This window comes from Jaminaea rosea, assembly GCF_003144245.1.
Source record: "Jaminaea rosea strain MCA 5214 unplaced genomic scaffold BDZ90scaffold_14, whole genome shotgun sequence".
NCBI classification, from domain to species: Eukaryota; Fungi; Basidiomycota; class Exobasidiomycetes; order Microstromatales; genus Jaminaea; species Jaminaea rosea.
The window spans coordinates 476,093-503,032 of record NW_020289988.1 but is presented as its reverse complement, the minus strand read 5'-3'; the positions used below and the strand labels follow the sequence as shown (position 1 = coordinate 503,032).

At 62.1% G+C, this 26,940-nt stretch overlaps 12 protein-coding genes across 12 annotated transcripts; 6 read left to right on the top strand and 6 right to left on the bottom strand.

Annotated features, from left to right (window-relative positions):
* Positions 1-50: 50 nt before the first annotated feature.
* Positions 51-2,313, bottom strand: BDZ90DRAFT_71192 (hypothetical protein). The gene is made up of 6 exons (XM_025509797.1): positions 2,031-2,313; positions 1,588-1,947; positions 1,357-1,502; positions 1,218-1,286; positions 760-1,141; positions 51-676 (listed from the first exon to the last, which is right to left on the bottom strand). Exons 2-6 carry the CDS (start codon positions 1,945-1,947, stop codon positions 92-94), a joined length of 1,542 nt encoding a protein of 513 aa, XP_025360285.1. The 5' UTR covers positions 2,031-2,313; the 3' UTR covers positions 51-91.
* Positions 2,314-2,597: 284 nt separating this feature from the next.
* On the bottom strand, positions 2,598-3,461 carry BDZ90DRAFT_223089 (FtsJ-domain-containing protein; the record flags this gene model as incomplete). The annotated part of the gene is made up of 2 exons (XM_025504558.1): positions 2,598-3,138; positions 3,175-3,461. The coding sequence occupies 2 exons, from the start codon at positions 3,459-3,461 to the stop codon at positions 2,598-2,600; spliced, it is 828 nt and encodes a 275-aa protein (XP_025360284.1).
* Positions 3,462-3,685: 224 nt separating this feature from the next.
* BDZ90DRAFT_71159 (S-adenosyl-L-methionine-dependent methyltransferase) lies at positions 3,686-5,211 on the top strand. The gene is made up of 3 exons (XM_025509796.1): positions 3,686-4,262; positions 4,332-4,766; positions 4,826-5,211. Exons 1-3 carry the CDS (start codon positions 3,744-3,746, stop codon positions 5,135-5,137), a joined length of 1,266 nt encoding a protein of 421 aa, XP_025360283.1. The 5' UTR covers positions 3,686-3,743; the 3' UTR covers positions 5,138-5,211.
* Positions 4,824-7,802, bottom strand: BDZ90DRAFT_234100 (WD40 repeat-like protein). The gene is made up of 2 exons (XM_025506894.1): positions 5,426-7,802; positions 4,824-5,339 (listed from the first exon to the last, which is right to left on the bottom strand). The coding sequence occupies exons 1-2, from the start codon at positions 7,733-7,735 to the stop codon at positions 5,202-5,204; spliced, it is 2,448 nt and encodes an 815-aa protein (XP_025360282.1). The 5' UTR covers positions 7,736-7,802; the 3' UTR covers positions 4,824-5,201.
* A 269-nt stretch (positions 7,803-8,071) lies between these two features.
* On the bottom strand, positions 8,072-9,384 carry BDZ90DRAFT_234099 (hypothetical protein). Its single transcript, XM_025506893.1, has 4 exons — positions 8,935-9,384; positions 8,745-8,850; positions 8,289-8,676; positions 8,072-8,210 (listed from the first exon to the last, which is right to left on the bottom strand). Exons 1-4 carry the CDS (start codon positions 9,335-9,337, stop codon positions 8,124-8,126), a joined length of 984 nt encoding a protein of 327 aa, XP_025360281.1. The 5' UTR covers positions 9,338-9,384; the 3' UTR covers positions 8,072-8,123.
* Positions 9,385-9,621: 237 nt separating this feature from the next.
* BDZ90DRAFT_255491 (putative CCT2-chaperonin of the TCP1 ring complex, cytosolic) lies at positions 9,622-11,898 on the top strand. The gene is made up of 4 exons (XM_025507855.1): positions 9,622-9,704; positions 9,787-10,184; positions 10,254-10,442; positions 10,508-11,898. Exons 1-4 carry the CDS (start codon positions 9,678-9,680, stop codon positions 11,466-11,468), a joined length of 1,575 nt encoding a protein of 524 aa, XP_025360280.1. The 5' UTR covers positions 9,622-9,677; the 3' UTR covers positions 11,469-11,898.
* Positions 11,899-12,701: 803 nt separating this feature from the next.
* Positions 12,702-15,058, top strand: BDZ90DRAFT_223281 (hypothetical protein; the record flags this gene model as incomplete). Its single annotated transcript, XM_025504570.1, has 4 exons — positions 12,702-13,064; positions 13,157-13,348; positions 13,523-14,719; positions 14,909-15,058. The coding sequence occupies 4 exons, from the start codon at positions 12,702-12,704 to the stop codon at positions 15,056-15,058; spliced, it is 1,902 nt and encodes a 633-aa protein (XP_025360279.1).
* A 303-nt stretch (positions 15,059-15,361) lies between these two features.
* Positions 15,362-17,940, top strand: BDZ90DRAFT_234096 (TPT-domain-containing protein). Its single transcript, XM_025506892.1, has 9 exons — positions 15,362-15,954; positions 16,027-16,039; positions 16,101-16,127; positions 16,209-16,385; positions 16,450-16,648; positions 16,720-16,835; positions 16,925-17,140; positions 17,230-17,669; positions 17,763-17,940. The coding sequence occupies exons 1-9, from the start codon at positions 15,477-15,479 to the stop codon at positions 17,843-17,845; spliced, it is 1,749 nt and encodes a 582-aa protein (XP_025360278.1). The 5' UTR covers positions 15,362-15,476; the 3' UTR covers positions 17,846-17,940.
* Positions 17,941-18,196: 256 nt separating this feature from the next.
* BDZ90DRAFT_211268 (amidohydrolase 3) lies at positions 18,197-19,944 on the top strand (the record flags this gene model as incomplete). The annotated part of the gene is made up of 3 exons (XM_025504102.1): positions 18,197-18,577; positions 18,660-19,115; positions 19,195-19,944. Coding segments are annotated over 3 exons (1,587 nt in total), but the record flags the coding sequence as incomplete, so codon positions are not given.
* A 4-nt stretch (positions 19,945-19,948) lies between these two features.
* Positions 19,949-21,925, bottom strand: BDZ90DRAFT_223069 (UPF0052-domain-containing protein; the record flags this gene model as incomplete). The annotated part of the gene is made up of 3 exons (XM_025504556.1): positions 19,949-20,586; positions 20,667-21,618; positions 21,692-21,925. 3 exons carry the CDS (start codon positions 21,923-21,925, stop codon positions 19,949-19,951), a joined length of 1,824 nt encoding a protein of 607 aa, XP_025360276.1.
* Positions 21,926-22,408: 483 nt separating this feature from the next.
* Positions 22,409-26,103, top strand: BDZ90DRAFT_275862 (PGI-domain-containing protein; the record flags this gene model as incomplete). The annotated part of the gene is made up of 10 exons (XM_025508905.1): positions 22,409-22,413; positions 22,480-22,542; positions 22,602-22,624; positions 22,695-22,794; positions 22,865-23,352; positions 23,798-24,230; positions 24,308-24,564; positions 24,643-24,765; positions 24,848-25,543; positions 25,635-26,103. The coding sequence occupies 10 exons, from the start codon at positions 22,409-22,411 to the stop codon at positions 25,814-25,816; spliced, it is 2,370 nt and encodes a 789-aa protein (XP_025360275.1). The 3' UTR covers positions 25,817-26,103.
* On the bottom strand, positions 25,635-26,694 carry BDZ90DRAFT_234090 (UBC-like protein). The gene is made up of 3 exons (XM_025506891.1): positions 26,374-26,694; positions 26,212-26,300; positions 25,635-26,143 (listed from the first exon to the last, which is right to left on the bottom strand). Exons 1-3 carry the CDS (start codon positions 26,645-26,647, stop codon positions 26,048-26,050), a joined length of 459 nt encoding a protein of 152 aa, XP_025360274.1. The 5' UTR covers positions 26,648-26,694; the 3' UTR covers positions 25,635-26,047.
* Positions 26,695-26,940: the final 246 nt, after the last annotated feature.

The following is a 26,940-nucleotide window of genomic DNA, read 5'->3' as shown; positions in this document are numbered from 1 at the left end:
GATGGATAGGTAGCGCAGCAATAGACAGTGGTGATGGTCTCTTGGTGTGTGGAAGCGTAGGGCTTGGCGTCGCACGTCGCACGCCGCACGCCTAGCTCATCTGCAAGCCCTGCATCCCAGCCGTAACAGAAGCAGCCGCAGCCCCGTTGCCGTGCGTGTACGTCACGCTCCCGCCCGGAGTGGTAGGCGTGGCCCCCGTAGCGAGATGCTGCTGTGCGGCGACGGTATTAGGGGGAGCGTGGAGCTGACCAGGGATGAAGCCCATGTTGAGATGAGCCATTCCAGCCGCACCGCCAGCCCCTCCAGCTCCATTGGCATGCTGAGCTTGGGCTTGAGCCTGAGCCTGTGCCTGAGCCTGAGCAGCGGCAGCGGCGGCGGCGGCGACTTGCTGCTGTTGATGATGCTGCTGGACCTGGTGATGCTGAAGGGCCTGCAGGTTCACGAGCGAGGGGTTGATCGCAATCGTGCTGCCGTGAGGTGCGCCGCCCGCCGTAGCGCCAGTGGCAGCAGCGGCGTAGGGAGTCGTCGGGGCGAAGACGCCGTTCAGAGCTGCGGCGGCGGCTGCGCCCGTCTGGGAGGTGGGACCGCCAGGAGGGGCCTGGGCGCCGAACCCAGTCGTGGGGAGGGCAAAGCCTGCTCCATACGCGAGGGGCTGTTGAGGGAAGCCGGTGTACACCTGCGCAGGAATAGAGGGCGCGACAAGTCAGCGTCGTGAGGCAGCGGAGGCGCGGGGTTGGCGTGCGCGCGCACACGACGCACCAGGTTGCCAAAGACGTTGGGGATCGCAGTCATGTTATGTAGCCCAGCATGGGCGTGCACTCCCTCGTTCCTGTCTTTCCCCCAGCTGAAACGCAAAGGACGTCCCTGCAGCTGCGTGCCCGCGGCCGTGAGCGAATGAATGGCAGAGGCGGCAATCTCGTGCGTCTCGAGCACAGCGAAGCCGTAGCCGCGCTCGGCCTGAAGGCGGACCTCGCGGACGAAACCGATGCCGGCAAAGAGGTTGACGATGTCTTGCTGCGTCGTCATGGGGTGGAGGTTGCCCACGTAGACGGTCGTGTTGTGCGCAGGGGCAGAGGCGCTGATTTGCTCGAGGGTGAGGGGGACACCGGAGGCGTCGTGCGTTGCGCTGCGGTGGTGGCGGCTGGCGAGACGAGGCGAGGAACAGGGAAGTAATCGTGGTGAGTGAGCGCCGCGCCCTACCGTTATGCCGCACTCACACCCACGTCTTCTGATTGGCCCAGTTGATGCGCAGAGGGCGGGTGCCGAGCCACTCGCCGTTGAGGGTGCTGGGCGGGCGTGGTGGCGAGGGGAAAAGGAGTCAGCTCAATCTTGTCACCTCTCGCCGCGCACGCTCACGTCAAGGCGCGCTGAGCGTCTTCCTGATCAGCAAAGGAAGCAAATCCATATCCACGAGATCGCCCCGTGTTAGGGTCGAACATGACACGACACTCGCTGAGCGTGGGGAAGCGCTCGAATGCCGAACGAAGGGAAGCATCGTCGACCTACTCGTGTCGCGGGCGCGTGTCGCGGGGGAAAGACAATCAGCAGACTGCCGACTGGCGGTGTAGCAATGCCGCACACGCTCACCTCCGGTCCAAGATCTCCAATGAAGAGACTAGCATGATGCGTCGCCTCCTCGCGCCCGCCTCCAAAGACGGGGCGGCCCGTCATGATGCCGGGGGACATGGTCCCGCTCGAGAGGCTGCCGTTCGTCTGGTTGGGGGCAACGACCGTCGTAGTGGGTGCCGCGGCGGTAGTCTGGGCGGAGGTGGGAGGGGCGGCAGAGGCGGCGGCGGCGGTCGTCGTCGTCGTCGTCGTCGTGGTGACGCCCAGCTTCGTGTCCGCAGCTGTGCCGTAGAGGGTGGCGGGGCGCGGGCCCATGACGCTGCGAGGGGCGGCAGGAACTTGCCCAGCCGTCGTGGCGTTGTTGACTACTTGGGTGGTCATCTGAGGGGCGAGGAGGCGAGGGGCGCGGGGGGCGAGTCAGCTCAGCTGCAGCTGCGGCGTGACGTGTGCGGGCGCGAACTCACGATGCGACTCTATGCAAAGCCGTGTGCGTGGGCGTGGGCGTGAATGGCGAGCGAAGGATTGGCCGGCTGGCTGGCTGATGCTGCTGAGTCGAAGGCGAGGCGAGGCGAGGCGATATGAAGTCGCAGAGCGCAGAGCAGGCGCAGACGTGGCGAAGGCAGGGGCAAAGGGGCAGCGAGGCGTGGCGAGCCGTGGCGAGGCGTGGTGAGGGGCGGAGCGGCGAGGGGAATTGACTAGATCGAGGAGGATCTGAGTGCGAGCGAGGATAGGCAGGGGTGCGTGGGAGTTGTAGCAAGGTCTGGGTTGACGAGGAGGAGGATGGGATGAGGGGGAGAGAGAGCGAGAGTCGAGATTGCCTTGCCAGCACGTCGTCGCTGCGTCGTCGCTGCGTCGTCGCTCGTTGCGAGAGCAAACGACGTAAGAGCTCCGGCAAACGACCCGCGTAAGGCCGCCAAACGATCCGCGTAGCAGCTCCGTCACGGCCATCGTCAGGAACGAGCGGGCCGCTCGTCTCGCTGAACCATTGGCTCGCGCCCGCACCTCGCTCGCGCCCACTCCTCGCTCGCTCATTAAAAGCCGCTCTCATGATTTCCCGCTTCTTCTAACGCTCCGTGGCCGCCACCACGATGACCCCTACACACCCAATAGACCTCCGGGCTCGTCACCCTACTCGTCTTTGCGCGATGCGTCCCCACGCTATCGAAGCAACGCTCCAGCACAGCCTTGCGCCATCGCATTGCCTCCTCCGATTGAAACACTTTGATGACCAGCCACGAGTGCGGTCCGACCTTGAGGTTGCGCAGACAGAAGTGATGAGCGGCCATTACGAGGGAGAGGGACGCCGCCGTATTCGTAATGCGATTCCCCGACGTGTTGGCCATCATGTCGCTCAGGACCACGTCTACACCGGGCTGGTCGAGCGGGATGTTTGTGACGGCATGGATGCGCGAAGAGAGATGATCCTGCACTTCGAAATCGAGAAAGTCCCCCTGAATGAAGTTGACCCCTTCTTGATATGCTAGCTCGGGGGCGAGGGGAAGCTTGTCCAGCGCAAAGAGAGTCGGGGGAGCAATCGACCCGCGCGAGTCCCCGTCTCCTTCAGCCGCACTTCTCACAGCCTTTGTCTTCGCCTTCTTCATCAAGAACTGAGCCATCTGCGTCCATCCCCCGGGTGCGGCTCCCAGATCCACCACCACTTTCGGGATGGTCTGCCGTTTGCCCTGTGGCGTGAGGAATCTGCACTTCTCATCCAGCTCGAAGAGCTTGAATGCAGCGCGGGTCAGCCATCCGCCAGGTGTAGAGGGCAGGCCAAGTGACTGCGCTACATGTTCGTCATTGCGAGCCGTCACGTAGGCGTCCTCGAGGTCCCGACGTGCGGCCCGACCTATGCGTCGATTGGCGCGATGGCGGGCATTCTTTGCCTTTTTTGCCATGCCAAAGGTGTTGAGCGAGGCGTGTGGGGCGTGGAGAGGCCATGCTGACGAAGTTGCTACGCTCAGTCTTGGCCGCCAGAGGGGCGCCAGCATCAGCGAGGAGGGCGCGGTGAGCCGGGACGAGGTTGTCGAGAGGAAAAGGCAGCGGACACGGCAGGGCGGCGACTTTTGGCGAGGGTTGCTCGAGCTCGAGACGCTCAACGGCGTCCAACACTTGCCTTTCCGTCCCTTCCCTTCCTGCCTACCTTGACGCTCTCTTCTTCGCGCTCTCGTGTTGGCGCCATGTCAGCCCCACTACGAGATCCCTGTGCTGAGCCTGCGGCGTCCACATCCTCATCAGATCTCGCTGCCTCCTCATCATCATCAAAGCCTGTGGCATCAGGCGGCCTCACGCTCGGCCTTCCCCGCAGCAAGGGCGGCGGCGGCGCCAAAGCCTCGTCTTCCTCCTCCACACCCACGGCTCTCGAGCTACGCAAACGCCACGAAGACGACTCGATCCGATCAACGGACAATGATGCCATCGGCAGTCGTCTGAGCGCCATTCAGGCGGGCTACCTAGAGAAGGAGCCATTCTCGCAGCTACTCTACGCCGGGCCGCCTGCCTCTTCGTCGTCGTCCTCCCACTCGCCAACCCTGAATCCCCCGCCAACGCTGCATCGCCCGCCGATCATCAACATCGGGACCTACTTGAGGTGCACGGCCATTGATCGGATTGTAGCCTCCTTCCTGGCATCGAGTGGAGGGAAGGCGCAGATTGTCAGCTTGGGGGCAGGAAGCGATTCGAGATTCTGGCGAATAGCAGTGAGTGCGCCCGCCGTCCCGCAGCGCCCCTCGATGTATGCTCACACCTTTCTCGCCTCTCGCTCGCAGGCAGACCCGAATCTCTCGCCGCGCCTGGCTCACTACCTCGAACTCGACTTCTCCAGCGTGACAGCCCGCAAGCTTGCCTCGATCCAACGACAGCCTGCCCTCTCACAGCCTCTGGGCGAGCCTACGCTCGAGCGATGCGGGCTCCTCTCACCTCGCTACGCGCTGCGAGGGTGCGATCTGCGTCGACTGGCAGACGAGGGGGAAATTCTCACCTCGCTGGACCCCTCTCGCCCGACGTTGATACTCGCAGAATGCGTCCTCTCATACATGCCGCCACAGGAATCCGTCGATGTACTGGCCGCCGTTGCGAGGAGGATGGAAGAGACTACGCCCGTAGCTGCCGTGTGCTACGAAATGTGCGTCGCGGGCGAGGGAGCAGACGAAGGGGCGACGATGATGGGCAAGTTCGGGCAGACGATGCTGCGAAACCTCGAGGTGAGCGTGCGAGGGGACGAATCGTTTTGCTACGATGATGCTGATTGGCGCGCTCGTAGACACGCGGTCTCTCCCTCTCCGGCGCTCGACAGTATCGCACAACAAGCTCGCACGTCGAGCGACTCCAGGCTGGCCTCTCCCTCCCTGCCATTACGCAAACGCCGCGCCGCGCCTCCTCCCTCTCCCTCGCACGCATCTACTCGTCGTCCCTCTCCCCCACTCTGCGCAACAGGATCAACCGCATCGAAGGCTTGGACGAGGTGGAAGAGCTTCAGATGCTCCTGGGTTGCTACGCCGTCTCGTGGGGTGTGAGGGGCGGAGACGAGACGCTGCCTGCCAGCCTGGAGCGAGCTCTGCGTTCAATCGAATGAGGCTCGAGACATTCACCTGCTACTCTCCCGTGATTGCGCGATTGCATTGCATTGCACGCGCGATCTACAGCGCCCATACCTTCACGACGGCGTCCTTGCCCCCACTGACAGCATACCGGTCCATGTAGCGCAGCCGCTCCACGGGCTTCATGTGGCCATTGACATTGAGCGTCGAGTGTTGCAGCGTCGTGCGATTGTAGATCTGCGCGCGCCGCCGGGGGGAGTGAAATAGTCAGCTTCCTTGCCTCGCCCGCCCAAGCTGGCCTCTGTACGCTGCGCTGCACTCACATCAACGCCATTCTCGCCCGTGGCGGCCACGATCTTCCTCGAGTCGAACTGCAAAGCCGTAACCCCATGCTCGTACTTGATCGTCTCGCTGATCCCCCCCGTCCTCAGATCCCATATCCTCACACTCTTGTCCAGACTCCCCGAAATGACGTGCGTCTCGTCGAACTGAAGGCACGTAACGGGGGCGGTGTGGCCTAGCAAGGTGCGGTGGGATTGACCAGTTCGCATATCCCACATGCGCACCGCACCGTCGGCGGACCCCGAGGCGAGGGCGTACCCCCAGAATTGAATGGCTGAGCTGCCTACAAAGTCGGTATAGAGCTCCCAGCTACCGTCGGCTGCTGCTGGGGTGGGGAAGGAGAAGTTGCCAGACCAGTCCGAGACGGCACTGCGCGCCATGTTGCTCCCGCCGCCACCACCGCCATGACGTCGCGACGGTGTGCCGAAGGAGTCCGTCGAGGAGAAGCTGGGCAAGTCGGGCGAAGCGGGCGCGGCAGGCGGGGAGTACTCGCCGAGGGCTTGTGAGGCGGAGGGATTGCTGATGGCCCACAGGATGTCCATCGTCAATACGCATTGCCCCGTATTGAGGTCCCACTGACGCAACGTCTTGTCGTTTGCGCCCGAGACGAGGCATGTCTCATCAAAGTACAGCGCCGTCACCTCTTTGCTATGTCCCTCGAGCGCTGAGAGGCGCGGGTCTCGCTCCGAGTCTGCCGCCGCCGTCGTCGTCGAGGATTCGCGGGATCGTGTGCCCTCACGGTCACCACCTCGCTCACCGTCGTCACGGCTCACTTGCGGCTCGTCGCTCCACTCCCCATTCGCCTTCATCTCGAGGCGCGTCTCCCAGTCCTCGACCTTCCTCAGATCCCAAATCTTAATCTTCGCATCAGCACCGCCCGTAACGCACAGCTCGTCCTCGACTTGCAACGCCTTGACCACCGCATCGTGGCGGAGGAGTCCCACCTGGGTGCCAGAAGAGAGGTCCCACACGCGCACCGTTGCATCCCCTTCGCCGCCCGCAGTGACCAGAGCGCCGTACGGTTCTGAAAAGTCGAGCGAGGAGATGGGTGCCGTGTGGCCCGCAAGGGTCATGAATGCCACGCCAGAAGGGAGCTCATCGTGCTCGCTGGGCAGGAACATGGGGCCCTTGCGACGCCGCGAGCTAAGAGTCGAATCGCTGCTGCTGGCCGGGGTGGTGACGACGCGCTGCTGCTTGTGCGCTGCTGCAGCCACCTTGCCCGCCGCACCAGGCATGCCCTGACGATGGCGTTGCAAGCTGAGCATTTCTGCAATCCCACTCGCTTCGTCGTCTAACTCGAGCTCCTCCTCCTTCAACCCCAGCAGGTTGCCCGTCAGTCCGTCCTTGACTGCCTGCAGCTCCGCAATCTTGACGTCCACGGTCGCAATTTCCTTTTGCAGGAGTCGGCGCCGAATATCGATATCTTCCTTCTCGCGCTTCACTTCGCTCTCCTGGCGCAGTAGATCCCCCTCTTTCAGCGGGACGTCCTTGTGCTTCGCGCGTAGCTGGCTTCGTTGCTCTTTGCGCTTCTCGCGGTCCACGAAGGCTGCGTTGGCGGACGAGGCGTCGTCGAGAGAATCGTCGCCTACATCGGTGAGCAGGCCACGCGCTCGATCGCCCATCGTCTTGAGTCCCATACGCGGACCTTCCCTCGCCCGCTCCTTGCGCCGACGCTCCCTTCCCAGCGTGGCAGAGGGGATCGTAGCCTCGAAACCGCGCAGCAGTGAGATCTGAGAAGGCGACGACGGCTCGCCCTTTTTCCCCTCGATGGCTCGCAGTGCAACGTGCTCCTCCTCGTCGGCATACCCAGCCGTCATACTCAACGCTGCATCGGCCAAAATCTGGTGACTACTCTCCAACGCCAGCAGATCGTTACTCGTCACCGGCCCGTGTCGTATCGCGTTGCCTATTCGTACGAGATTGCGTGCCGGCTGTACGAGGGAGAAGCCCTGACCCTTGAAGCTGAGCGGGATGGGTAGGAAGCCCACGAGGGCGTTGGACGAGACGGCGGATGTGACGTGGGAGGAGGCGTTTGTTGCCGCTGCTAGGATGCGGGGCTTCATGATGTGCGGAGCCAGATCGGCTAGGAGGCGCGTCGACTCGTATTGGGAGCCGGAGCTGGCGTGCGTGGAGGAGAGGGATTGGGAGACGGCCGTTGAAAAGGGTTGCAGGTACGAGGAGGACGAGGAGCCTGCGCCTGTGCCCGAGCCTGGGCCGCCGCCGGTGCTGCTGCCCCCATTGGCGTTGAGGGCGTTGGTGCCGCTGGCCTCACGTCGTCGCCGTGATGACATGGCGGGGCGAGGCGCGTGGTGAGCAGGGTTGACAGAGGGGGATGCGGACGAGAATGAAAGAAGGGAATGAAAGTCGCTTGCGCTGCTCCCTCCATCGCTCGCTCGCTCCCTCGTCCGCCGCCCCTTCACGCGGCGCCTCACGCAGCCATCGACTCCGCCCGCCTGCCTACCCGCCCCGCCCCGCCTTGGCCGCGTGCCTGTGTCTGCCCGCTCGACGCTGGATCCGTGCGTCACCGCGGCGAGCAAAAGCAACACCCAGCGCCGCCTGCTCCACACTCATCGCAGTGTCACGCATCGCAATCAGAAGTGGATAGATTCAGAATCGCCAGACACCGCCTTCAATACATTAGATGACACCTGTCGCTGCCGCGTCGCGCGCCGCGCACGACTACGCCGCAACCGTCGTCGATCGCAGGTACTCATCCAGGGCCGCCTTGTAAGCAGGCATTTCAGCCTGGTAGGCAGCCTCGTACGTCTGCGAAGAGTGGGGGGAGGGAGTCGCATCGTCAGCTCATCTCGCAACGCTAGTACGCAACGCGCCCGCCCGTCTTACCTTCTTCGCCTCCTCGCCTAGCCTATTCCACTCCTCGCCCGCCTTTCTAGCTTGCGGCACTCCCCTCCCAACCCCCTCCTGATCATACTCCTCCCTCTTCGCACTCAAGAACCTCATGAAAGCAGTCGCAGGCTTCACAGGTCGCTTCGGGTCGCGCGTGATCTTGATCTGGTTCTTGCCCCCCACCTTGCCCAGATGGCGATTGTACGCCGCTATACGGGCGCGATCCTGCGCCGTGAGGCTGGCCTCCCACTCGGCCAGCTTGGCGGGACGCTCAGCGATCTGACGGGCGGCTGCGGATGTGTAGGGCTCCTTTGCAGAGTCGGACATGCTGCGCCATTCGTCAGCGGCGCGACGGGCTACGGCGGGGGCTCCGATGGGGACTTGGCTGCGGGCAGCGGAGTGCGAGGGGGGATCAGCTGGAGCCTGCGCAGCGCGCAGCGCCTTGCGACTCACGATGGATCAGCTGCTTCCAGCTCCGACTTGAGGGTGGGGAGACGTTGCAAGAGGAAATGAATCCAAGCGCTCTGAATGCGAGGGCGGGTCTCGGTAGGGAGGGGAACTGGCGGCGCGAGAGAGGGGGAGTCTTGGTTAGCACGCGAATCATTACAGCATGGCCTCTACGCCCCGCCGCCGCGCTGCCCACCCTTCTTTCCATCTGCATCAAGCAGCTCCCATGGCTTGAGCTTCTTGGCCTCCTTGGCCTGCTCCTTGGCCAGCCTCGCCTTGGCCCTCTCCTTTTCCTTTGCAGCCTTGACCTTCTCCTTCTCCTTGAGCTTAGCCGCCCGGGCCCTCTCCCTCTCCTTTGCCTTTTGTGCGCGCTCCTTTTCCCTCGCTGCTGCTGCTGCGGCGCGTTTCTTCTGAGCTGGCGTCTGCGTTTGCGTGGCAGCGGCTGTAGCGAAGGAGGACGAGGATGAGATGGCGGGCGCGGCGAGTGGCAGAGCTACGCGTGAAGACGCGTGTGCGGCGGTGATCGGGGGGAGGAGAGTGCGAGCGGTCGTCGTGATAGCGAGACGTTGCGCGAATAGGCGATTGAGTTGCGCTGCCATGCTGGGCGCGTTGCGAGGGGATGAGAGGGTCGAATTCCGTGGATGAGGTCGTGTGGATGGATAGGATGTCGAGATGCGATCGCGAGCGGATGTGATGTCCTGTCAGTGGGTCAATGCGGCGGGCGGGCGGGCTCAAGCGCGAGTCGAGCCAGTCGGGCGGATGCAGAGTGGGCGAGGAGCGGTGGAGACGAGCAAGCCTCGTGGCGAGGGGCAGCCACGCGCGCGGACAAAGAGTTGGAGTGGAAGCAGCGAGCGGGTTGAGCATTGAGAGTTGTGTTGCGACGCTGCGACGCTCTTCCGACTTCTTCTTGCAAGCACCTCGATACGCAGCCTAGTCACCATGTCTGCGCCCATCTTTGCTGATGAGGTGAGTGCGAGGCGAAGACTCGCATAAGTAGCAAGTCGTCCCCAACCAGGCTGACCTCGTCGACGCTACATCACGCTGACAGGGCACCCAAGAGCGCGCTGAGTCTGCTCGCCTCTCGGCCTTCGTAGGGGCGACAGCCCTCGCCGACCTAGTCAAGACGACGCTCGGCCCCAAGGGCATGTCGAAGCTCGTCCAATCTGTAGGAACATCAGAGATCACAGTCACAAACGACGGGGCCACGATCCTCAAGTCAATCCCACTCGACAACGCCTCGGCCAAGATCCTCGTCTCCATCTCAAAGACGCAGGACGACGAGGTGGGCGATGGGACGACGACTGTCTGCGTCTTGGCGGGAGAGCTGTTGAGAGAGGCGGAGAAGTTGATTGAGCAGAGGATTCATCCCCAGACTATCGTCGAGGGGTATCGTATCGCGAGTAAGGCGGCACTCGAGGCATTAGATGAGGCGGCCAAGGACAATGGGTGCGTTCGAGGCAGAGGGGAGCAAGTACGTGCAAGGTGCTAACCAGTCCACGTCTGCCACGCTTACAGCAAGGACCAAGACCTCTTCCGCCAAGACCTCATGAACATCGCCCGTACCACCCTCTCATCCAAGGTCCTCTCTGCAGACAAGGACTACTTCGCTAACCTCGCAGTCGACGCCGTGCTCCGTCTCAAGGGCTCCACGAACCTCGAGAACATTCAAATCATCAAGAAAGTTGGCGGCAAGCTGACAGACTCGTGAGTGGCGACGCCTCGCTACGCCACGCCAGGCCAGCTAACACGCCCCGTCTCTGCGCACCCAGCTACCTCGACGAGGGCTTCATCCTCGACAAGCGCATCGGGACCAACTGCCCAAAGCGCATGACAAACGCCAAGATCCTCATCGCCAACACTTCCATGGACACGGACAAGATCAAGGTCTTTGGCGCGCGCGTCCGTGTAGAGGGCACAGGCAAGCTGGCCGAGCTGGAGCGCGCTGAGAGGGAAAAGATGAAGGCCAAGGTGGAGCGCATCAAGTCTCACGGGATCAACTGCTTTATCAACCGTCAGCTCATCTACAACTACCCGGAGGCCATTCTCGCCGACAGCGGGATCATGAGCATTGAGCATGCGGACTTTGAAGGGGTGGAGAGACTGAGCCTTGTCACTGGGGGAGAGATTGCGTCGACATTTGACCACCCGGAGCTGGTCAAGCTGGGACACTGCGATGTGATTGAGGAGGTCATCATTGGCGAGGACCGCCTCATCAAGTTCTCGGGCGTGGCCGCGGGAGAGGCGTGCACCGTCGTCCTCAGGGGAGCGTCGACGCAGATGGTCGACGAGGCGGAGCGATCCCTCCACGACGCCCTCGCTGTGCTTTCGCAGACTGTCAAGGAGACGCGCACCACCCTCGGTGGCGGCTGTTCGGAGATGGCCATGTCGAAGCGTGTGGACGAGGTGGCGAGGAGAACGCCGGGCAAGCAGGCATTGGCCGTCGAATCGTTTGCGCATGCCCTGCGACAGCTCCCTACCATATTGGCTACCAATGCTGGGCTGGACGCGAGCGACCTCGTATCGCGATTGAGGGCGGCGCATCAGGAGGGACAGACGGATGCTGGCCTCAACTTGGACGAGGGGACGGTTACGAGCATGGTGGAGCGCGGTGTCACGGAGAGCTACAAGTTGAAGAGGCAGGTGATTCTGTCGGCGAGCGAGGCTAGCGAGCTCATCCTCAGGACGGATGCCGTGCTGCGTGCGGCGCCTCGTCGTCGCGATGCCCTCTAGCGGCGGGGCGAGTGCGGCGGGGATAGACGGGTGCTATGGCGGCGTTAGGGAACGAGGCAGCTATCAGAGCCATTTAATGCCATCGCATGCTAGCTGCCCTATCTCATTGCGAAGCGAAGGGTGGCATCGCTCGCTACCTCGCCCTGCTAGCGGGATCGCATCGTGCTCACTCCCTCTGCTAGCTCGAGCGGGTGAATGATCTTTCACCCCTGCCCTCATCCTTCGTGCTAGCCTGATTGTGACTTGGATCTCTTCCCAGTCTCTGGGTGCTCTACGCCTTCCACGATTAGCCTTCCCGTCTTCTTCGCCTACCCGCAACGCTAATTCAATGCCCGTGAGATTGAGCGCCCAATGTCCGTGAGAAATCAGGCAGCAGCGCGCCAAGCCCCAGTCGTGAGTGGGCGCGCGCCCCCCTGTGGGTCCGCGATCGAGTCGAGCCAGAAGAGCCAGAGCATCCAGAGTCCGGTCGGTCCAACACTCGAATCTCGAAGGCGGCGGCGGCGGCGGCGGCGGCGGCGGCGGCGGCGGCGGCGGCGAGGTCGGAGCTTTCCTCTCTCTCCGCGTCTGTGTGCGGGTGTTGCTCCTCACTCTCCTCCTCCTGTCTTTACGATGCCAAAAATTGCCTAGTTGCACGCATGCACGCACGCAAGCACGCACAGCCTTGGTCAAGGGCTGCTGCACCCCCCCGCTCAATCTCCTTCTCGATCTCTCAATCTCACCTTCATAATCACCACCCCTTCTGCCCGTTCGTGTCCGTTTCCCGTTCCCCCCGCGCGCCCCCCGGCCTTTCCATCTTACCTTTGCTCCCACACCTCCCCCATCCTACCTTTGCTACCACGCCGCTGACTCCACGCGCCGTCCTGTGCCAGCCTGACTCGGACCTCCTGCCACTCCCTTCGCCAGCTCGACGCCGCTATGAGCAACAATACCAACGCCGACCCTGGGCGTTCGCCTCGTCGCCAGGACAGCGCCCTGATCGAGGACCCGAACCTCGTTGGCAACTTTCACGCACGACGAGAGCCAGACTATCCCCTCGTCGAGACACGATACCGCGTCCACCACGCCCACGCGAACCACGCACACCACGAGGATACCATCGACTCGACCCCGCCTCGACCCGCCTCCCTCAACTACGAGGACGAGCCCGCACCCGCCCCCAAGAGAAGCGATACTGACAACAGCACCGTGAGCGACGAGAAGGTGGGCAAGGCTATGCTTCCAGACACGGAGAAGATGACTGCCGAACCCGAGGAGGTGGTGCGACCCTCCCCCGCCCCCCTTCAGCCTACGTCCTCCTCATCTGCCTCATCAGCGCAAGCCTACAACCACCCACAACACCACAGCCAGCAGCAGCAAGTGCGCGACGAGTCGGAGATCTTTCAGCTCGCACACGGCAGGCGCAAGAAGCCCGGTAGCCAGGATGGGGCACCGGCCGTGTCCTTCATTGAAGTGTACGACGAGCAGCAGCCTATTCGCCTGAGCCACCTCTTTCGCCGGCCGGTGATTCGTCAATTCCTCAGCGATGGGCGCATCTATCGCGAAAAATTTGAGAGGGAAAGCTCGCGGTTCGAGCTCTTCTTCGACTTGTGCTTTGTGGTGAGTGAGCGTGGCAGCCACACGACATGACAGGCCGTCTGCTGCGAGCTGCGAGGTTGCTCACCACGTCCTCTCTCTCGCCGCACGCGCAGGGCATCATCCACCAACTCGCAGACGGCCTGGGTGAAGCCGAGTCAGGTCGCGCTCTCCAGCTCCTCAAGTTCGCACTCATTTACTACCCAGCATACAGCGTGGCGCTCGACGTGCGCTCCTACATCAATACCTCTGGCCTCGACGACGTGTGGTGTCGCCTCTACCTGCTCCTCCAGATGCTTCTCCTCATCGTGAGTAGCGCGCGCTCATCTGGAAGCGCTGCTTGAGACTGACCTTCCCATCTCTCATCGCCGCACCTCCCCATCTCTCATCGCTTCACCTCCCCATCTCTCATCGCCGCACGTCCCCATCTCTCATCACCGCACCTCATCATCTCCCTCGCCGCCGCCTCCGCCGCCACACAGGGGTACACAGCCAACGCAACCGCCGTCGAAATCATCAGCGAGCACAAGGGCATCGTGCCCGAAGGAATGGCCCTCCTCACCCTCGCCGAGTCCTCCTCCGAATCCTCCCCTCACCTCGCTCACGGCGCCGGCGACGAGTCGTTGCCCCTCCTCGCCGTACCTCTAGGCAAAACGGGCCTCTGGTTTGCAGAGGGGTATCTCTCGGCTATCATCGCAGCAGGCGTCTTCAATCTCGCCTCCAAACTCTTGAAGGTCCTCCTCCTCTTCGTCTACGGAATTGCCCTCCCGCGCTTCCGCCGTTCCCTGTGGCTGAGCATCGTGCCCACCGTCTGCCTCGCAGCCATCTACTTGCCCATCCCTGCCATCCCTGTCGCCGACCCGGCCATGCTCCTTTGGCTCCTCGTCGCCGGCATAGTCTGCGACATCCTCTTCCGGTTCGGCATCTCGTACACGATGCAGTTCTGGCATGGCAGGGCCAAACGTCACGGCCATTCGGGGGACACGTTCATTCCCGTCACGAGCGTCGAGCACAGCATGGAGCGCTCCCTCCTCTTCACGCTGCTAGTCATCGGCGAGTCTATCCTCAACGCGACGTTCAAGGCGGAACCCGACTCCCTCGGCTTGAGCCAGGAGTACGGGCGATCCGTCCTCGCCGTCATCGTGGGATTCACCCTCATCTGGCTCTACTTTGACGCGGATGGCTCCCGCTGCTTCGTGCACGCACTGCGTCGCAACCCATTCACGGCCATCAGCTTCAACCTTGCTCACTTTGTCCTCACGGGCTCCCTCATCCTCATGTCCTCTGCCCTACCTGGCCTCATCCACGAGGTTCACTCCAAGGAAGGTGTTCGATGGTTCTTTGGCGGGTCCATGGCCACCTCTCTGGGCGTGATTGCCATCCTGGGGTTACTGCACAAGAACCTCGACAAGGCAGGTAGCGCAAAGTGGCCCTACCATGCGCGCATCGCCCTCCGCTTCGTTGTGAGCGCCGGGTTCGCCGTCATCCCGCTCAACGAGGAGATGCCCAACACCCACTTCCTCACGGCGTACGCCGTCCTCCTCGTTGGACTCGTGGCCAGCGAGACTTTTGGCAAGCTCGGCGCCGTTGGACGTCGGTACGATCCGTTGAAGGCGGAGAAGTACTACGCGAGGCAAAAGGAGGAGACGCACAAGAGGAGGAGATCGCGTAGCGCGAGCGTTATCGCCAAGCTGTTGAACACGTCGTTCCATCTCGAGCCGATGCCTACGCGCGAGAAGCGTGAGGAAGCTGGTACGCCCGACGTGGATGAGAAGGGCGTCTCAGCGGCTGGGGAGCACGAAAATTACATCACCTCGCCCGATCACGCACTGGGCCGCGTCATCAACCCGTACACGTCGGCCATCAAGCTCGACAGGCGTTCCAGCTGGCACTACTATGCTGATCTGGGAGGGGACGAGCGCGGTGATGAGGATGTCGGGATAGAGGGAGAGATTGGACAGATGGAGATCAAGGACCATAACGATGCGGCGCAGCGGTGGGCACTGCTGGCGCTTTGAGCAGCGCGGCGAGCGAGAATATACCCCCAGCCATCCCTTCGCGTATACACGTGCTCCTTCCTTGACGGAACTTTAGCTATCCTTCGTACTCGTCTGCTTTTTTTTTTGTATTAGAATCGCAATGCTGCGAGCGATGCTGCGATGCTTTCCTCTTGCTTCAGCGCCCCTGCAGCGCACGAGCCATCCCTGCTGCGCGTGTGTGAGCCAAGAGACGGGCGGACGCGCGGACGAGGGACAGAGACAAGGGGACGACGGGGGTCAAGCTCGGCCCGGCGGCGGCGGCGGCGCAAGCACAATCAAGTGGGCGCCTTTGTGCTTCTGTTGCTCTTGCGCTGCACTTTCCTTTCCTTTGTCCACGCCACGCCGCGCTACGCCCTTTCATCCTCCTCATCGCGACGTCGTGTCGCAGCTCCACTCGATGACCCCGTCGTCCTCCTACCCGCCGTCAGGTAGGGAGGCGCCGCATCACTCCATTGGGCGAGACTCGCAGGATTCGTCGTCCTCGGCAGAAGGCTCAGCATCTTCCTCCTCCTCTTCCTCGTCGTCCTCACGACGACTGCGCAGCGAGCGCAAGGCTGCTCGTCCTCCTCCGCGAGCTTCTTCGATGGACCGTCCCAAGGCGCCAAACGCGGCGGCGCAAGCAGTGGCAGCATCTTCCTCGTCAACCTCGCGGTATAGAGACGAAGAGGAGAGCCTCTCTGGCGGTCGGCTACGTCTTCCCCCGCAGTACCCTTACGACCAGCCGGAGAGATCCACTCCACTGTTGCGCTCTGCGAGCCATTTGTTGAGGAGGGAGCCGGAGGAGATTAGGATGTTAGCTCAGCCGAGTAGGATCAAGACGCAGGAGGAATTCTGGAAACGGGGCGTCGTGGTGGGGGCGTTGATATTGAGCTGGTGTAAGTGCGCGTGAAGAGGGTGAGAGAAGCGGGACGATGGCTGAACCCTGCTTGCTGCGTTGTGGTGCTCAGACTTCTTCTCAATGTGAGCATGCAACGCTCGCTCGCAGCTGAAACATCTCGCTAATCGCACCCCTCGCGCGCAGGCTCATCTCGGTCTACAACAAGTGGATGTACGTCTGCCTCGACGTCCCCTAGCACCTCCTTCCCCTCGACTCACCGCCTCTCGCAATCCCCCCGCACCACGCGCGCAGGTTTGACCCATCAAAACGCGTTCTGCCCTACCCGATCTTCGTCACCTCGATACACATGATAGTCCAGTTCAGCATCGCCGCCTCCCTCCTCGCCCTCTTCGACCGCAACGGCAACGTCGAGCTGATACCGCGGCAGCCGAACGGGAGACGAAGGAGGCCCAGTGGGAAGGATTGGATGTGAGTGCGCGCAATGAGAGGCGGGGGATAGCCCGTGTTGAATGCTGAGGACTCCCGCCCGCAGATCAAAGGTCTTCCCTTGCGCCCTAGCCACGGCGCTGGATATCGGCCTGTCCAACACGTCGCTAAAGAGCATTACCCTCACCCTCTACACGATGTGCAAGTCGTCCAACCTCGTCTTTGTGCTCTTGTTCGCCTTTCTCTTCAAGCTGGAGAAACTGAGGTGGAATCTCGTGGCCGTCATCATCATCATCACCGTTGGGGTGAGTTGCGGGCCGAGGAACCCCGAATGGGTACGCTGTCAGCTCAAGGCTGATCTGCTTCACGCACGCAGGTCATCATGATGGTTTCCGCCGAGACGGAGCTGGTGGTCATTGGAGCGGTCCAGGTGCTCCTCGCATCATGCATGGGCGGCTTGCGCTGGGCTCTCACGCAGATGCTGCTAGAGAAGTGCGTACCGCGAGCCCTCCGTCTACCCGCCCACTTGCTCCCCCCACTGACTGCTCCCCTCCCTCATGCTCCTCACTCTCGCCCCCCAGGGAGAAGCTCGGCATGAACAATCCAGTCGCCACAATCTTCTGGCTCTGCCCGCCCATGGCCCTCCTCCTCCTCGTCACCTCCAGCATCGTTGAGAGCTGGGGAGCAATCTTTGCTTCCGAAGGCTTCCACAATGGGCTTTGGCACCTCATCAAGACACTCGCCATGATCCTCTTCCCTGGCTTTCTCGCCTTCTGCATGAGCCTGAGCGAGTATGCGTACGTACGCGCGGGGAGAAGAGGGCTTAGAGGGAGAGTGAAGATCCGAAACTGATACGAGCGAGGCCTGCTCCTTCCCGCCCTCACAGCCTGATCCAACGCACCTCGGTCGTGACCCTCTCCGTGGCCGGCATCCTCAAAGAAGTCCTAACAGTCATCCTCGCCTCGGTCATATTCGACGATCGCCTCACACCCGTAAATATCACGGGCCTCTGCATAGCCATAGGCGGGATTGCGGCGTACAACTACATCAAGTATCGCAGCTTGAAGCGCAAGGAGCAAAGGGAGGAGCAGGGCTTGCGTGGAGAGGATGGCGAGGAGGAGGAGGGGCAGGGCAAGGGATATAGTCGCGTTGCGATGAATGATCAGGAGGAGGCGGAGGCGGAGGGCAGGCCTCTATTCGTCGCGCCGCCTACCCCGTCAGTCGCCAAGGGGTCGCACCCTCTCGCTGTCAGTGATCCAGTGGACGAGGAAAGAAGACGCAAAGCCCGCGAAGAAGAGGCGAGCATGGATGGGTGGGAGAGCAGTGGTGAGTGCGCTCAAGCTGCAGACGCGGGCGCTACCTCGCCCTCATCCTCTCCTCTCTTGACTGACGCCTCGCCCGCACACTGCCCGTACACAGGCTTCCAACTTTCGTCGGACGGCTTCTACGATGCAGTCGAGGGTGAAGCGATGGCGAGTGGTGGCGCGAGGGGCAAGGCGTGAGAACTAAATGAGCATTTCTCTCCCTCTTTGCGTCGTTCGCGTTCATTCGATGTAGCCTCTGCCCCACGTGGCGCAGCGAAAGTGTTGTTCTCCACTTTGAGGCGGCGCGGCGTGACTCCGACCGCCGTCGTTGCCGTTGAGTTGATGTCGCGTGCGCCGTGCGCCGGCGCTTCGCGCTTCACGCTTCGTCCCTCTTCCCTCTTGACCCCGCCACTCGTCGTCGTCGTCGTCGTCGCCGCCGCCATGTCCTCCCCACATCTCCTCTTCATCAACGGCCCAATCTACACGGGCTCCTCCCCATCCTCCCCATCACTGCAGGGTCAAGCCATCCTATGCGACCCTTCCTCCGGTAAGATCCTCGCAGTAGGCGATGAGGACGCGGTGCGATCCCAAGCTGTCGCCTTCTCCGAAACCCAGACTGTCGACCTTCGAAATCGCTTCCTCCTCCCTACCTTTCTTGACTCGCACGTCCACATATCCCTGCAGGGCGTCGGCCTGGAGAAGGTGGATCTGGATGGGTGCTCCTCACTCGAGGAGATACAAGGACGGTTGAGAGATGGCATTGCTGCTGCTGGTGGGGACCGGGGGGAGGTGCTGCGTATCCAGGCAAAACGATTCGTTCCACAGATGCTTGGACGTGGGCGTGAAGATGGCATGAGGAGGGAATGGTTGGATGAATGCAGTGAAGGGGGCAAAGTCGGGATCGTCGTTGAGGCGAGGGATTTGCATAGCGTGAGACGCGTAGCCCGCCGTGAGAGCAGCTGACGTAGCTAACTGCCTCCTCTTGCACATCCGCACGCCCGCACGCACGCAGAGCTGGCTCTCCACGGCCGCCCTGTCCTCCCTCGGCATCACCCCGGACACGCCTGCACCGCCCGGGGGTAGCATCGATTTCCCCTCTGGCGTCCTCGAGGAATCCGCTCATTTCACGTACGTCTGGTCCCACCTTCCCCGCCTCTACACCGATGCGCAACGTTCTGCCACGCTGCTACGCGCTCTACACTCCTGGCTCGAGCAGGGAGTCGGGACAGTCGTGGATATGGCCATGAATGAGGACGATCTGCGGCTGTTGCGTGGGATATGTAGGGAGAGAGGGGGCAGGTTGCCCTGCAGGGTTGTGGCACATTGGCTCGTCCAGCCGACGGGGACGCAGGAAGAGGATGTGAAGCAGGTGCGGAGGGCAAAAGAGCTTCAGGCCGAGCTGGAGGCAGAGGGGTGTACGGACTGGTTGCGCATCACGGGCATCAAGATCATTGGGGATGGCGTGATTGTGGGTGCTGAGGCGCGGCGATGTATGCGTGGTCAAGCTGATACTCCCTCCCTCGTCCCGCCTCGCCCCGCCCCACCAGGACTCATGCACCGCCGCTCTCCACCAACCCTACGCCTCAGGCCGCTTAACGCAGCCCATCTGGCCCCTCTCCCGCCTCGCACCCGTCTGCATCCTCGCCGACTCACTGGACCTCCAGCTCGCCATCCACGCCATAGGCGACTTGGCCGTGGACAACGCCCTCGACGGCATAGAGGCGGCCGTGCGCTCCAATGGCCCGCGAGTCGAGGGCGTTAGAAGACATCGCATCGAGCACCTCGAGCTCACACGCGCGGCAAGCGTGCCCCGCCTTGCGCAGCTGGGGGTCATTGCGTCGATCCAGCCCGTGCATGCTTGCCCCTCTGTTCAGGGAAACTGGCGCGCCCAGCTCGGTGGAGAGAAGGACCCACACCAACGCTGCACAAGAGCGTATGCATATTCTGACTTTCTCCAGCAAGGCGTCAAGCTGGCGCTGGGTACCGACGCGCCCACTACAGCCTATAGCGCGCTAGAGAATTTGTACGTCGCCCAGACGCGCAAGGCGCCTCGCGATGCCAGCCTCCCGCCGACGGAGCCGCAGTGGGCCCTCCCGCTGCTCGAGGCCGTGCAGGGTGCCACGAGGGGTGGGGCTTATGCCTGTCGTGCGGAGGACAAGGTGGGCAGGCTCGAGGCGGGGATGTATGCCGATTTTGCGATACTGGACGTGGATGTCATTGCGCAAGGGGGTGGAGAGGGCCTGGTGACCGCGCGCGTCGAGGAGACGTGGATTGCAGGGAAGAGGGCGTGGAAGCGTGACGCTAGTTGAGCGTCAAGTAGGTGAAGCCTTCCATCCGATGACGCGGTGATGATGGTGACGGTGAAGGGGCGGCCGCCTCGCCTGTGATGCTCGGTCGTCGACTCCCTGCATTGGTGGGTGGCGGCGGGGCTTCCCGTACGATCCGGTCCAGGGCCCATCGCACGTCCTCTTCGGTGAACTTTGGCGGCTTGGCTGGCGCTGTCTTCGCGTGCCCGCCCACCGCCACGCACTCGATTCCCATGGCTTCCACCTTGTCCCGGTCCAGCACGACCTCCCCTCGTGGATAGTAGACGATGTGGGTAATAAAATCACGCGACTTATACCCTTCCTCCTGCCCCTCCTCCTCGTGCGGCCGATCGCTCATATTCAGCGCATGCCCAATCGCCCGCACGAAATCCAGCGCAGTATACCCAGGCGTCTCCCGATCGTTCGTCGTGTTGAGCAGCAAGATCTTGTAGCGCAGCGAGGGGGAGTGAGCGATGGATGTGGCCACGCCGCGTAACGCCAGCGAGGGGATGAGAGAGGTGTAGAGGGAGCCGCAAGAGTAGATGAGCGTTCGACAGCGCGAGAGCGAGGAGAGGTAGGACATGTTCGGGGCGGGCCAGACGACGTTGCGGTAGGAGTTGATGTAGACTAGATCTAGGCGCGCGGCGTGCGGCGTGCGGGTGGGGGAGAACAAGGTCAGCATCGAGGGAGACGTCATGCGCTGCGCAACGCACTTTTGATACGACTGGGCAGCGGAACCTCCTCTCCCTTGTCCTTGGAAAACACGATGTTTCCGCCCGTAGCCGCACTCGTCTCTCCCTCCGAGTCTTGATCGTCGTCCTCCTCGCCACCATCATTGCCCGCCTCACTCGCAGCATCATCGTCATCCGGCTCCAGCCCGTCTTGCAGCGTGCCCACCGTCTTCCTCCCCGCACCAACGCGATCTTCCTGCCAACGGTGCCCCTGATCCACGCGTGAGCGAGAGAGTGCCGCTCCCAAGTCCGAGCCTAGGTTGGCGAGGGGATCGAATATGACCGACGAAGGCGTCTCCAGTCCCGAGGGGGGAACGGTCAGTGTCCAAGGGGACATCGTCTTGTCCCCTTGCGCTGCTGCTGGTCCCTGGCGCGCCGGCCTCGCTGGATGAGAAATCTCACACTGCCCAACTATGGTACTCCCATCCTCCAACTCGGCCGCAATCGTAGCCGTATGATTCGTATTGATGCAAGGGAGCACACTGCTCCCGCTGCCCGCCACGAGGGTCGTTGCCGAAAAGAGGAAGATGGCCGACTGTATTGAGCGAAAGAATTTTTGCGCCGCAGAGAGGAAGGCATTGCCGATGCTCAGCCCGCGAAGGTTGAAGTTGCGATGTGCGCGACGGAGGATTTCCGACGACAAGTGGACGAGCATCCCGCGTACTACCTCCTTGCGGTCCGCTTCTATTCCCCGCCATAGGCGATGACGCCCTTCGAGGATGTCAAGCCATTCCGCTTTGATGTCGCGGGTGCGGCCGGTGGTGGGGAGGCGGTAGGAGAGGAGAGCGTGGAGGGCGTCGTTGGACGCTGGGGGCACAGGTCGACCGGGCAGGCGAGGTGAGGTGGTGAGGGGGATCAGGCGGACCAGACGGGAGCGAATGTCTCCAATCGAGGGGCCGGAGAGGGTGCGGATGATTTCCGATGAGGAGCCGCCCTGCCAGCGTCGAGGTCGCGAGGATCAGCAGGGGCGTTGCGGGGGTGTCCTTGGCACCTCCTCTCGCACTCACATTGTCCGAGATGGGTAGGACATACGTCGTGTTACCGGGTGTTGCGCCTAGCAGGTCGTTGTAACCTGAGCCGCCACTGATGACGAGCGTCTCACCGAGTCGATGCGATAGGCTCCCGCCGGGGAATGACGAGCTCGACGCAGCCTCTGGTGCAGTAGACGTAGGCTGCAGCGGAGGAGCCGGGGAGCTCGCAGCCAGTCGAGCCTGGAAGCTCCCCGCATCATCTTGGCTCATATCCGGGGTAGAGCCAGGCAGATCCTCCGCGGCGGTTGCAGCAGCGAAGGCATCATCTTCAACCTCGACGACGGGCGTCTTCTGGCTGGCATTGGGCAGACGGAGAAGACCGGGCGAAGCGGCGCGACTGAGTGGGGCTGTGGGGGAGGCGAGGGCGCTATGAATCGCCGAGACTGCTGGTGTGAGGCGTGGAGTAGAGTTGGCGCTGCCTTGGCGTGAGGTTGACGAGGTCCATTGCATCGCGAGGTGGCAGGTGAAGGCGAGAAGGAATGAGGTAAATTGAGGCGCGAGGCCCAGGCGAGGCGACGTGTTGATCTCTCGTTTCCGCCTTTCGTTGACTCCCACGGCGGCCCGTGCAGACCGGGGCGAGCGAGGAGCGGAAACAAAGCTGAACTCGCTCGCGAACAAAGCTGAAACTCCATTCAGGTCGTCGTCGTTTGCTCTCTTCCTCCTTGTCACTTCTTCATCTGCTCAGCCCACCGTATGAGGTGCGCATCCGCGAGCGCACACGCTGCGTTCTTCTCGCTCTGACCAAGCTCCACCCTCGCCCGCAGCTCCACCAAGGATCGTCTCGACGTCGGGTCCAAGGTGACGCTCCCGCAGGACGTGGACATCAGGTGAGGAATCGAGAGCCCACGTCGTCCAGCCCACACTCTGACAGATTGTTGTCTCGCAGAGGTCATGTTACCATAGGCACAGGTGAGGGGACGTTCTGGGGAGATCACTCCGTGGTATGGCCGCACTGACAATCCCTGAAACCCGCTCACAGGCACCGTCGTCCACCCGAAAGCGGCGATCCTCGCCCTGAGCGGTCCGATTACAATTGGCGCAAGCTGTATCATTGAGGAGAATGTGACGATCATCAACAGGTGGGCACTCTTTCCCTCCTTCGCATCCCGTTGCTGCTGCCACTCACACCCTCCCTGCCCTCGCACGCAGATCGCCCTCCCCTCTGGTCATCGGCTCACACAACCTCTTCGAAGTAGGCTCGCACATCGAAGCACGCTCGATAGGAGATCACAATACGTTTGAAGTGAAATCGCGCGTCTCGTCGCAGGTTGCCATCGGCTCCTTCACGACGATCAGTGCGGGCTGTGCAGCGACGGCTGCGGGGACCAGGGGTTATACGCAGGAGGAGTTGGGAGATTTACTGGGGGATGACGATGAAGAGGCGGAGGCAGGGCTGAAGGTGGGGGCAAGAGCAATGAAGCGCACCCCGTCTGGAGCTACGGAGACGATCCTCGAGGAGGGGGAGGAAGGGGAAGCAGGAGAAGGTGGAGGAGAGGCTGTGACAGCTCCGAGTGCCGCGCCAGTCGTTACGCTACCTGACTACACGGTCTTTACAGGCAGTGTCGGCGTCTGGAGTGGGCAAGGCCGTTTACAAGAGGAAGCTTTGCATGCTAAGCATCTAGACTACCTCAGACAAGGTGAGGCGGGCGGGGATGAGCGTGAGATGAAGGGAGGCAAGCAGGCTGACTTGACTGATCCCGCTTTGACAGCCATTCCCAAGTCGCACAAGTTGCGAGCCATAGTCTGAACCCCACCCTCTCCCCTCGCTAATATCATCGTCGATACCATCTCGTTACGTCCCACGTCTTCGTCTTGCGTGCTTCTCGCCCTCGTGGTAGCGCCAACAATTTGGAATGGCGGGAGCGGCACCGGCGGGCCGGCAATCTCAGGCTTGGCCTGAGCCAGGCAGCCGTGATGTGGCGGCGTGCGTGGGCGTGGCGCCAGTCGAGTGTGATGCGAGGTGGAGAAAGTGAGAGGGCAACGAGCAGCGGACCAACTGCAACCCCATCGTGCTCGTGCACCATCTTGCCTTCTTCCTTTTCTCCCCTCACACCACCATCCCCCCATTTCTTCTCGCACTAGCCATGTCACCTCTCGCCTCGCAACTCCCCTCGTGGTCCAAGCTCGACCAGCTCAGCAAGAGCAACAAAGTCGTGCTGCGCGACGCATTCGCAAAGGACTCGAAGCGCTTCGACACTTACTCTCGTCATTTCCAGGGGGACCGCAATAAGGACATTAGCGTGCTCCTCGACTTTTCAAAAAACTTGATCGATGAAGAGATCTGGGCTACGCTGCTCAGTCTGGCAAAGGAGGCAAAGGTGGAGGAGCAGAGAGATGCCATGTTCAACGGCGAGCAGGTCAATGCCAGTGAGGGCAGGTCCGTCCTCCACGTCGCGCTCAGGGACCTCGATGACGATTTCAAGGGAAAGGACAAGGTCGAGGGGGTCGACGAGGTGATCCCTGAGCTCAAGCACATCCGCGACTTCTCCGAGGCTGTGCGCAACGGACAGTGGACGTGCGTAGGGCGGCGGCATAAACACAGAGCTACCATTCGCTGACCGCCTTCGCTTCCTCGCCTCGCCCACGCTGCAGAGGCTACACGGGCAAGCCCATCAAGAGCATCGTCAACATCGGCATCGGCGGCTCTGACCTTGGGCCGGCAATGGTATGCGAAGCCCTCAAGCCCTACGCTAAGCGCGACCTCGACGCCCACTTTGTCTCCAACATCGACGGCACTCACATGGCAGAGGCGCTGCGCGTGTGCGACCCAGAGTCGACGGTCTTCATCGTCGCATCAAAGACGTTCACCACGCAGGAGACGATCACCAATGCCACTACAGCGCGAGACTGTGAGCCACGCGCGTCCTCTCTGACGTAGAGAGGAGATGCTGACCCCACACCCGCCGACGCCGCGCACGCACGTCCAGGGTTCCTCGAGCACGCAAAGGACAAGAAGCACGTCGCCAAGCACTTTGTTGCCCTCTCCACCAACGTCAAGGCTGCCACTGAGTTCGGCATCGCCAAGGAGAACATGTTCAAGTTCTGGGACTGTAAGTGCGCGCAAGAGCCCGATAGCCCTCGCTGCGCGCTACAAGCTGACCTCCTTCTGACCCTCGCCACTCGCACGCACAGGGGTCGGCGGTCGCTACTCCCTCTGGTCGGCCATCGGCCTCTCCATCGCAATCGTCATCGGCTACGAGCGCTTCGAGGAGATGCTGCGCGGCGCAAATGAGATGGACCGCCATTATGCCTCAACGCCTCTGGACCAGAACATCCCTGTGATCCTGGGCCTCATCAACCTCTACTACAACAACTTCCTCGGTGCACAGACGCACGCCATCCTCCCCTACGACCAGTACATGCACCGTTTTGCCGACTACTTCCAGCAGGGGGACATGGAGTCCAACGGCAAGTTCATCACCAAGAGCGGGGAGCGCGTTCAGTACCAGACTGGCCCCATCATCTGGGGACAAGCGGGAACCAACGGGCAGCACGCCTTCTATCAGCTGATCCACCAGGGAACAAAGCTGATCCCCTGCGACTTCCTCGCACCAATCGAGACACAGAACCCCATTCGTGGAGGGGAACATCACCGTATCCTGCTTAGCAACTACTTTGCCCAGCCTGAGGCGCTGGCCTTTGGCAAGACGGAGGAGCAGGTGCGAGAGGAGACTACATCGAAGGAGGACCTGGACAACTCTTTCCTCATCAAGAGCAAGGTCTTCGATGGGAACAAGCCTACCAATTCGATTCTGTTCCAGAAGCTGACCCCGGGGACACTGGGTGCTCTCATTGCCATGTACGAGCACAAGATTGCCACCGAGGGATGTGCGTACCATCCGCGCTCCCAGAAGAGTCATCATCGTTGTCGTAGCACAAGCTGACCTTTTGCTCTCCCCACCTCCTCGCGTACTCGCAGTCATCTGGGGCATCAACTCCTTTGACCAGTTCGGCGTTGAACTGGGCAAGGTCCTGGCAAAGAAGATCCTGCCCCTCCTCAGCGCCGATGCTGCCAAGGTGGACGCGGAGAAGCACGACGGGTCGACTTCTGGTCTCATCAAGCATTACTTGGCTAATGCGAACAAAAAGACGAGCTCGTGATGCGCGAGAGCGGGGCGGTGAGCTGGAATGTAGTCGAGTGTAGGGAAGCGATGGTAAATGGAAGTCCTTTATTTTGAGCCGGCGACGCCAACGACGTCAGACTTTGATCGATTGAAGACCATTCCGTGCTTGCTGGGATGGATGACATTGCCGTTCGACGTTAGGGAGTGGTATCTTGGGAGGTTGGAAAGGAGGGACAGTGGCGTGGCGTGGCGTGCCACGCGCGCGCGTCTAGATTGTGTCGTCGTGGTAGACGAAGCGAGAGTCCTTTGGAGAGAGCGGGGCATGCTTCATGTAGCGGTCATTGTCGGGTGGTCGCTCCTTTTGCTGCGAGGTGAGCGCGGGAGGTGAGCTCTAGGCTGGCTTTAAGTTGAAATGGGACGACGCGGGCTCACCTTCTGGCTGGCTAGCATGCTCTGGATGCTCAGCAGGACGCTAGAGACGGACATGACTGGCGACCATTCGTCGCCCAAGATGGATAGGCCTGCGAGCGACACCACCTGGTCAGTACAATCTACCCTCTCTTTCGCACTCTGCTCCCCGCCCGCGGCACTCACAGAGATGCCCATTAGAATAGACATGCGACGCCTCAGGCGCTTTCCATCCATCGCTGACCACAAAGACGACCTCGGGCGACTCGATAGGGTACTGATCGTCGAATCGAAAGCGCAGCGCGAATCGTTCCCCTTTGAATACAGTCTCTCCTAGCGTCTCGATTTGGAAGATCCACGTCTGCAAGTCATCGGCTTGGAGGATGGTGCAACCTGTTGGGAGTGCGCCCGAGCGTAGGTCGGAGAGCTCTTTGGCTAGACGCTTGGATGCGATGCGCATTGTTGGCATGCGCAGGCAGAGGGGGGCGAGGGGGCGAGGGGGCGAGGGGGCGAGGGGGCGAGGGGTCGAGTGTGAGTGATGGTAAGGAGGGCAAGGAGCGAGGTGTGAGGGAGCGTCGTCGGTGAGTGGCTTGTGCTCGCTCTCTGGCCTCGCTCGCTGCCTGCAGTTGCGCTAGGCCACCTACGCCCACCCACGCCCACGCCCGCGCCCACGCCCACACGCGGCTCGACGACGCACCCTGCTGCCCGCCTCCCGCCTCGTCTCCGCCCTCCGCCTCGGACGGGCGGACACAA

What these genes read in the sequence shown, in the direction of transcription:
- BDZ90DRAFT_234100 (XM_025506894.1), bottom strand. Translation starts at nt 7,735, where the DNA reads ATGTCATCACGGCGACGACGTGAGGCCAGCGGCACCAACGCCCTCAAC. An exon ending in CGGGCGAGAATGGCGTTGAT is followed by an intron (nt 5,340 to 5,425) that starts GTGAGTGCAGCG and finishes CGGCGCGCGCAG; the next exon opens with ATCTACAATCGCACGACGCT.
- BDZ90DRAFT_234096 (XM_025506892.1), top strand. Translation starts at nt 15,477, where the DNA reads ATGACCCCGTCGTCCTCCTACCCGCCGTCAGGTAGGGAGGCGCCGCAT. An exon ending in TCGGTCTACAACAAGTGGAT is followed by an intron (nt 16,128 to 16,208) that starts GTACGTCTGCCT and finishes CCACGCGCGCAG; the next exon opens with GTTTGACCCATCAAAACGCG. An exon ending in ATGAGCCTGAGCGAGTATGC is followed by an intron (nt 17,141 to 17,229) that starts GTACGTACGCGC and finishes CCGCCCTCACAG; the next exon opens with CCTGATCCAACGCACCTCGG.
- BDZ90DRAFT_71192 (XM_025509797.1), bottom strand. Translation starts at nt 1,947, where the DNA reads ATGACCACCCAAGTAGTCAACAACGCCACGACGGCTGGGCAAGTTCCT. An exon ending in TTGGAGATCTTGGACCGGAG is followed by an intron (nt 1,503 to 1,587) that starts GTGAGCGTGTGC and finishes CGACACGAGTAG; the next exon opens with GTCGACGATGCTTCCCTTCG. An exon ending in GCCAATCAGAAGACGTGGGT is followed by an intron (nt 1,142 to 1,217) that starts GTGAGTGCGGCA and finishes TCGTCTCGCCAG; the next exon opens with CCGCCACCACCGCAGCGCAA.
- BDZ90DRAFT_234090 (XM_025506891.1), bottom strand. Translation starts at nt 26,647, where the DNA reads ATGCGCATCGCATCCAAGCGTCTAGCCAAAGAGCTCTCCGACCTACGC. An exon ending in CTATTCTAATGGGCATCTCT is followed by an intron (nt 26,301 to 26,373) that starts GTGAGTGCCGCG and finishes TGTCGCTCGCAG; the next exon opens with GCCTATCCATCTTGGGCGAC. An exon ending in GCATGCTAGCCAGCCAGAAG is followed by an intron (nt 26,144 to 26,211) that starts GTGAGCCCGCGT and finishes CTCACCTCGCAG; the next exon opens with CAAAAGGAGCGACCACCCGA.
- BDZ90DRAFT_255491 (XM_025507855.1), top strand. Translation starts at nt 9,678, where the DNA reads ATGTCTGCGCCCATCTTTGCTGATGAG. An exon ending in CGCCCATCTTTGCTGATGAG is followed by an intron (nt 9,705 to 9,786) that starts GTGAGTGCGAGG and finishes TCACGCTGACAG; the next exon opens with GGCACCCAAGAGCGCGCTGA. An exon ending in GGCGGCAAGCTGACAGACTC is followed by an intron (nt 10,443 to 10,507) that starts GTGAGTGGCGAC and finishes CTGCGCACCCAG; the next exon opens with CTACCTCGACGAGGGCTTCA.
- BDZ90DRAFT_234099 (XM_025506893.1), bottom strand. Translation starts at nt 9,337, where the DNA reads ATGGCAGCGCAACTCAATCGCCTATTCGCGCAACGTCTCGCTATCACG. An exon ending in TGATGCAGATGGAAAGAAGG is followed by an intron (nt 8,851 to 8,934) that starts GTGGGCAGCGCG and finishes TCGCGCCGCCAG; the next exon opens with TTCCCCTCCCTACCGAGACC. An exon ending in TAGGCGAGGAGGCGAAGAAG is followed by an intron (nt 8,211 to 8,288) that starts GTAAGACGGGCG and finishes CACTCTTCGCAG; the next exon opens with ACGTACGAGGCTGCCTACCA.
- BDZ90DRAFT_71159 (XM_025509796.1), top strand. Translation starts at nt 3,744, where the DNA reads ATGTCAGCCCCACTACGAGATCCCTGTGCTGAGCCTGCGGCGTCCACA. An exon ending in CGAGATTCTGGCGAATAGCA is followed by an intron (nt 4,263 to 4,331) that starts GTGAGTGCGCCC and finishes TCTCGCTCGCAG; the next exon opens with GCAGACCCGAATCTCTCGCC. An exon ending in CGATGCTGCGAAACCTCGAG is followed by an intron (nt 4,767 to 4,825) that starts GTGAGCGTGCGA and finishes GCGCGCTCGTAG; the next exon opens with ACACGCGGTCTCTCCCTCTC.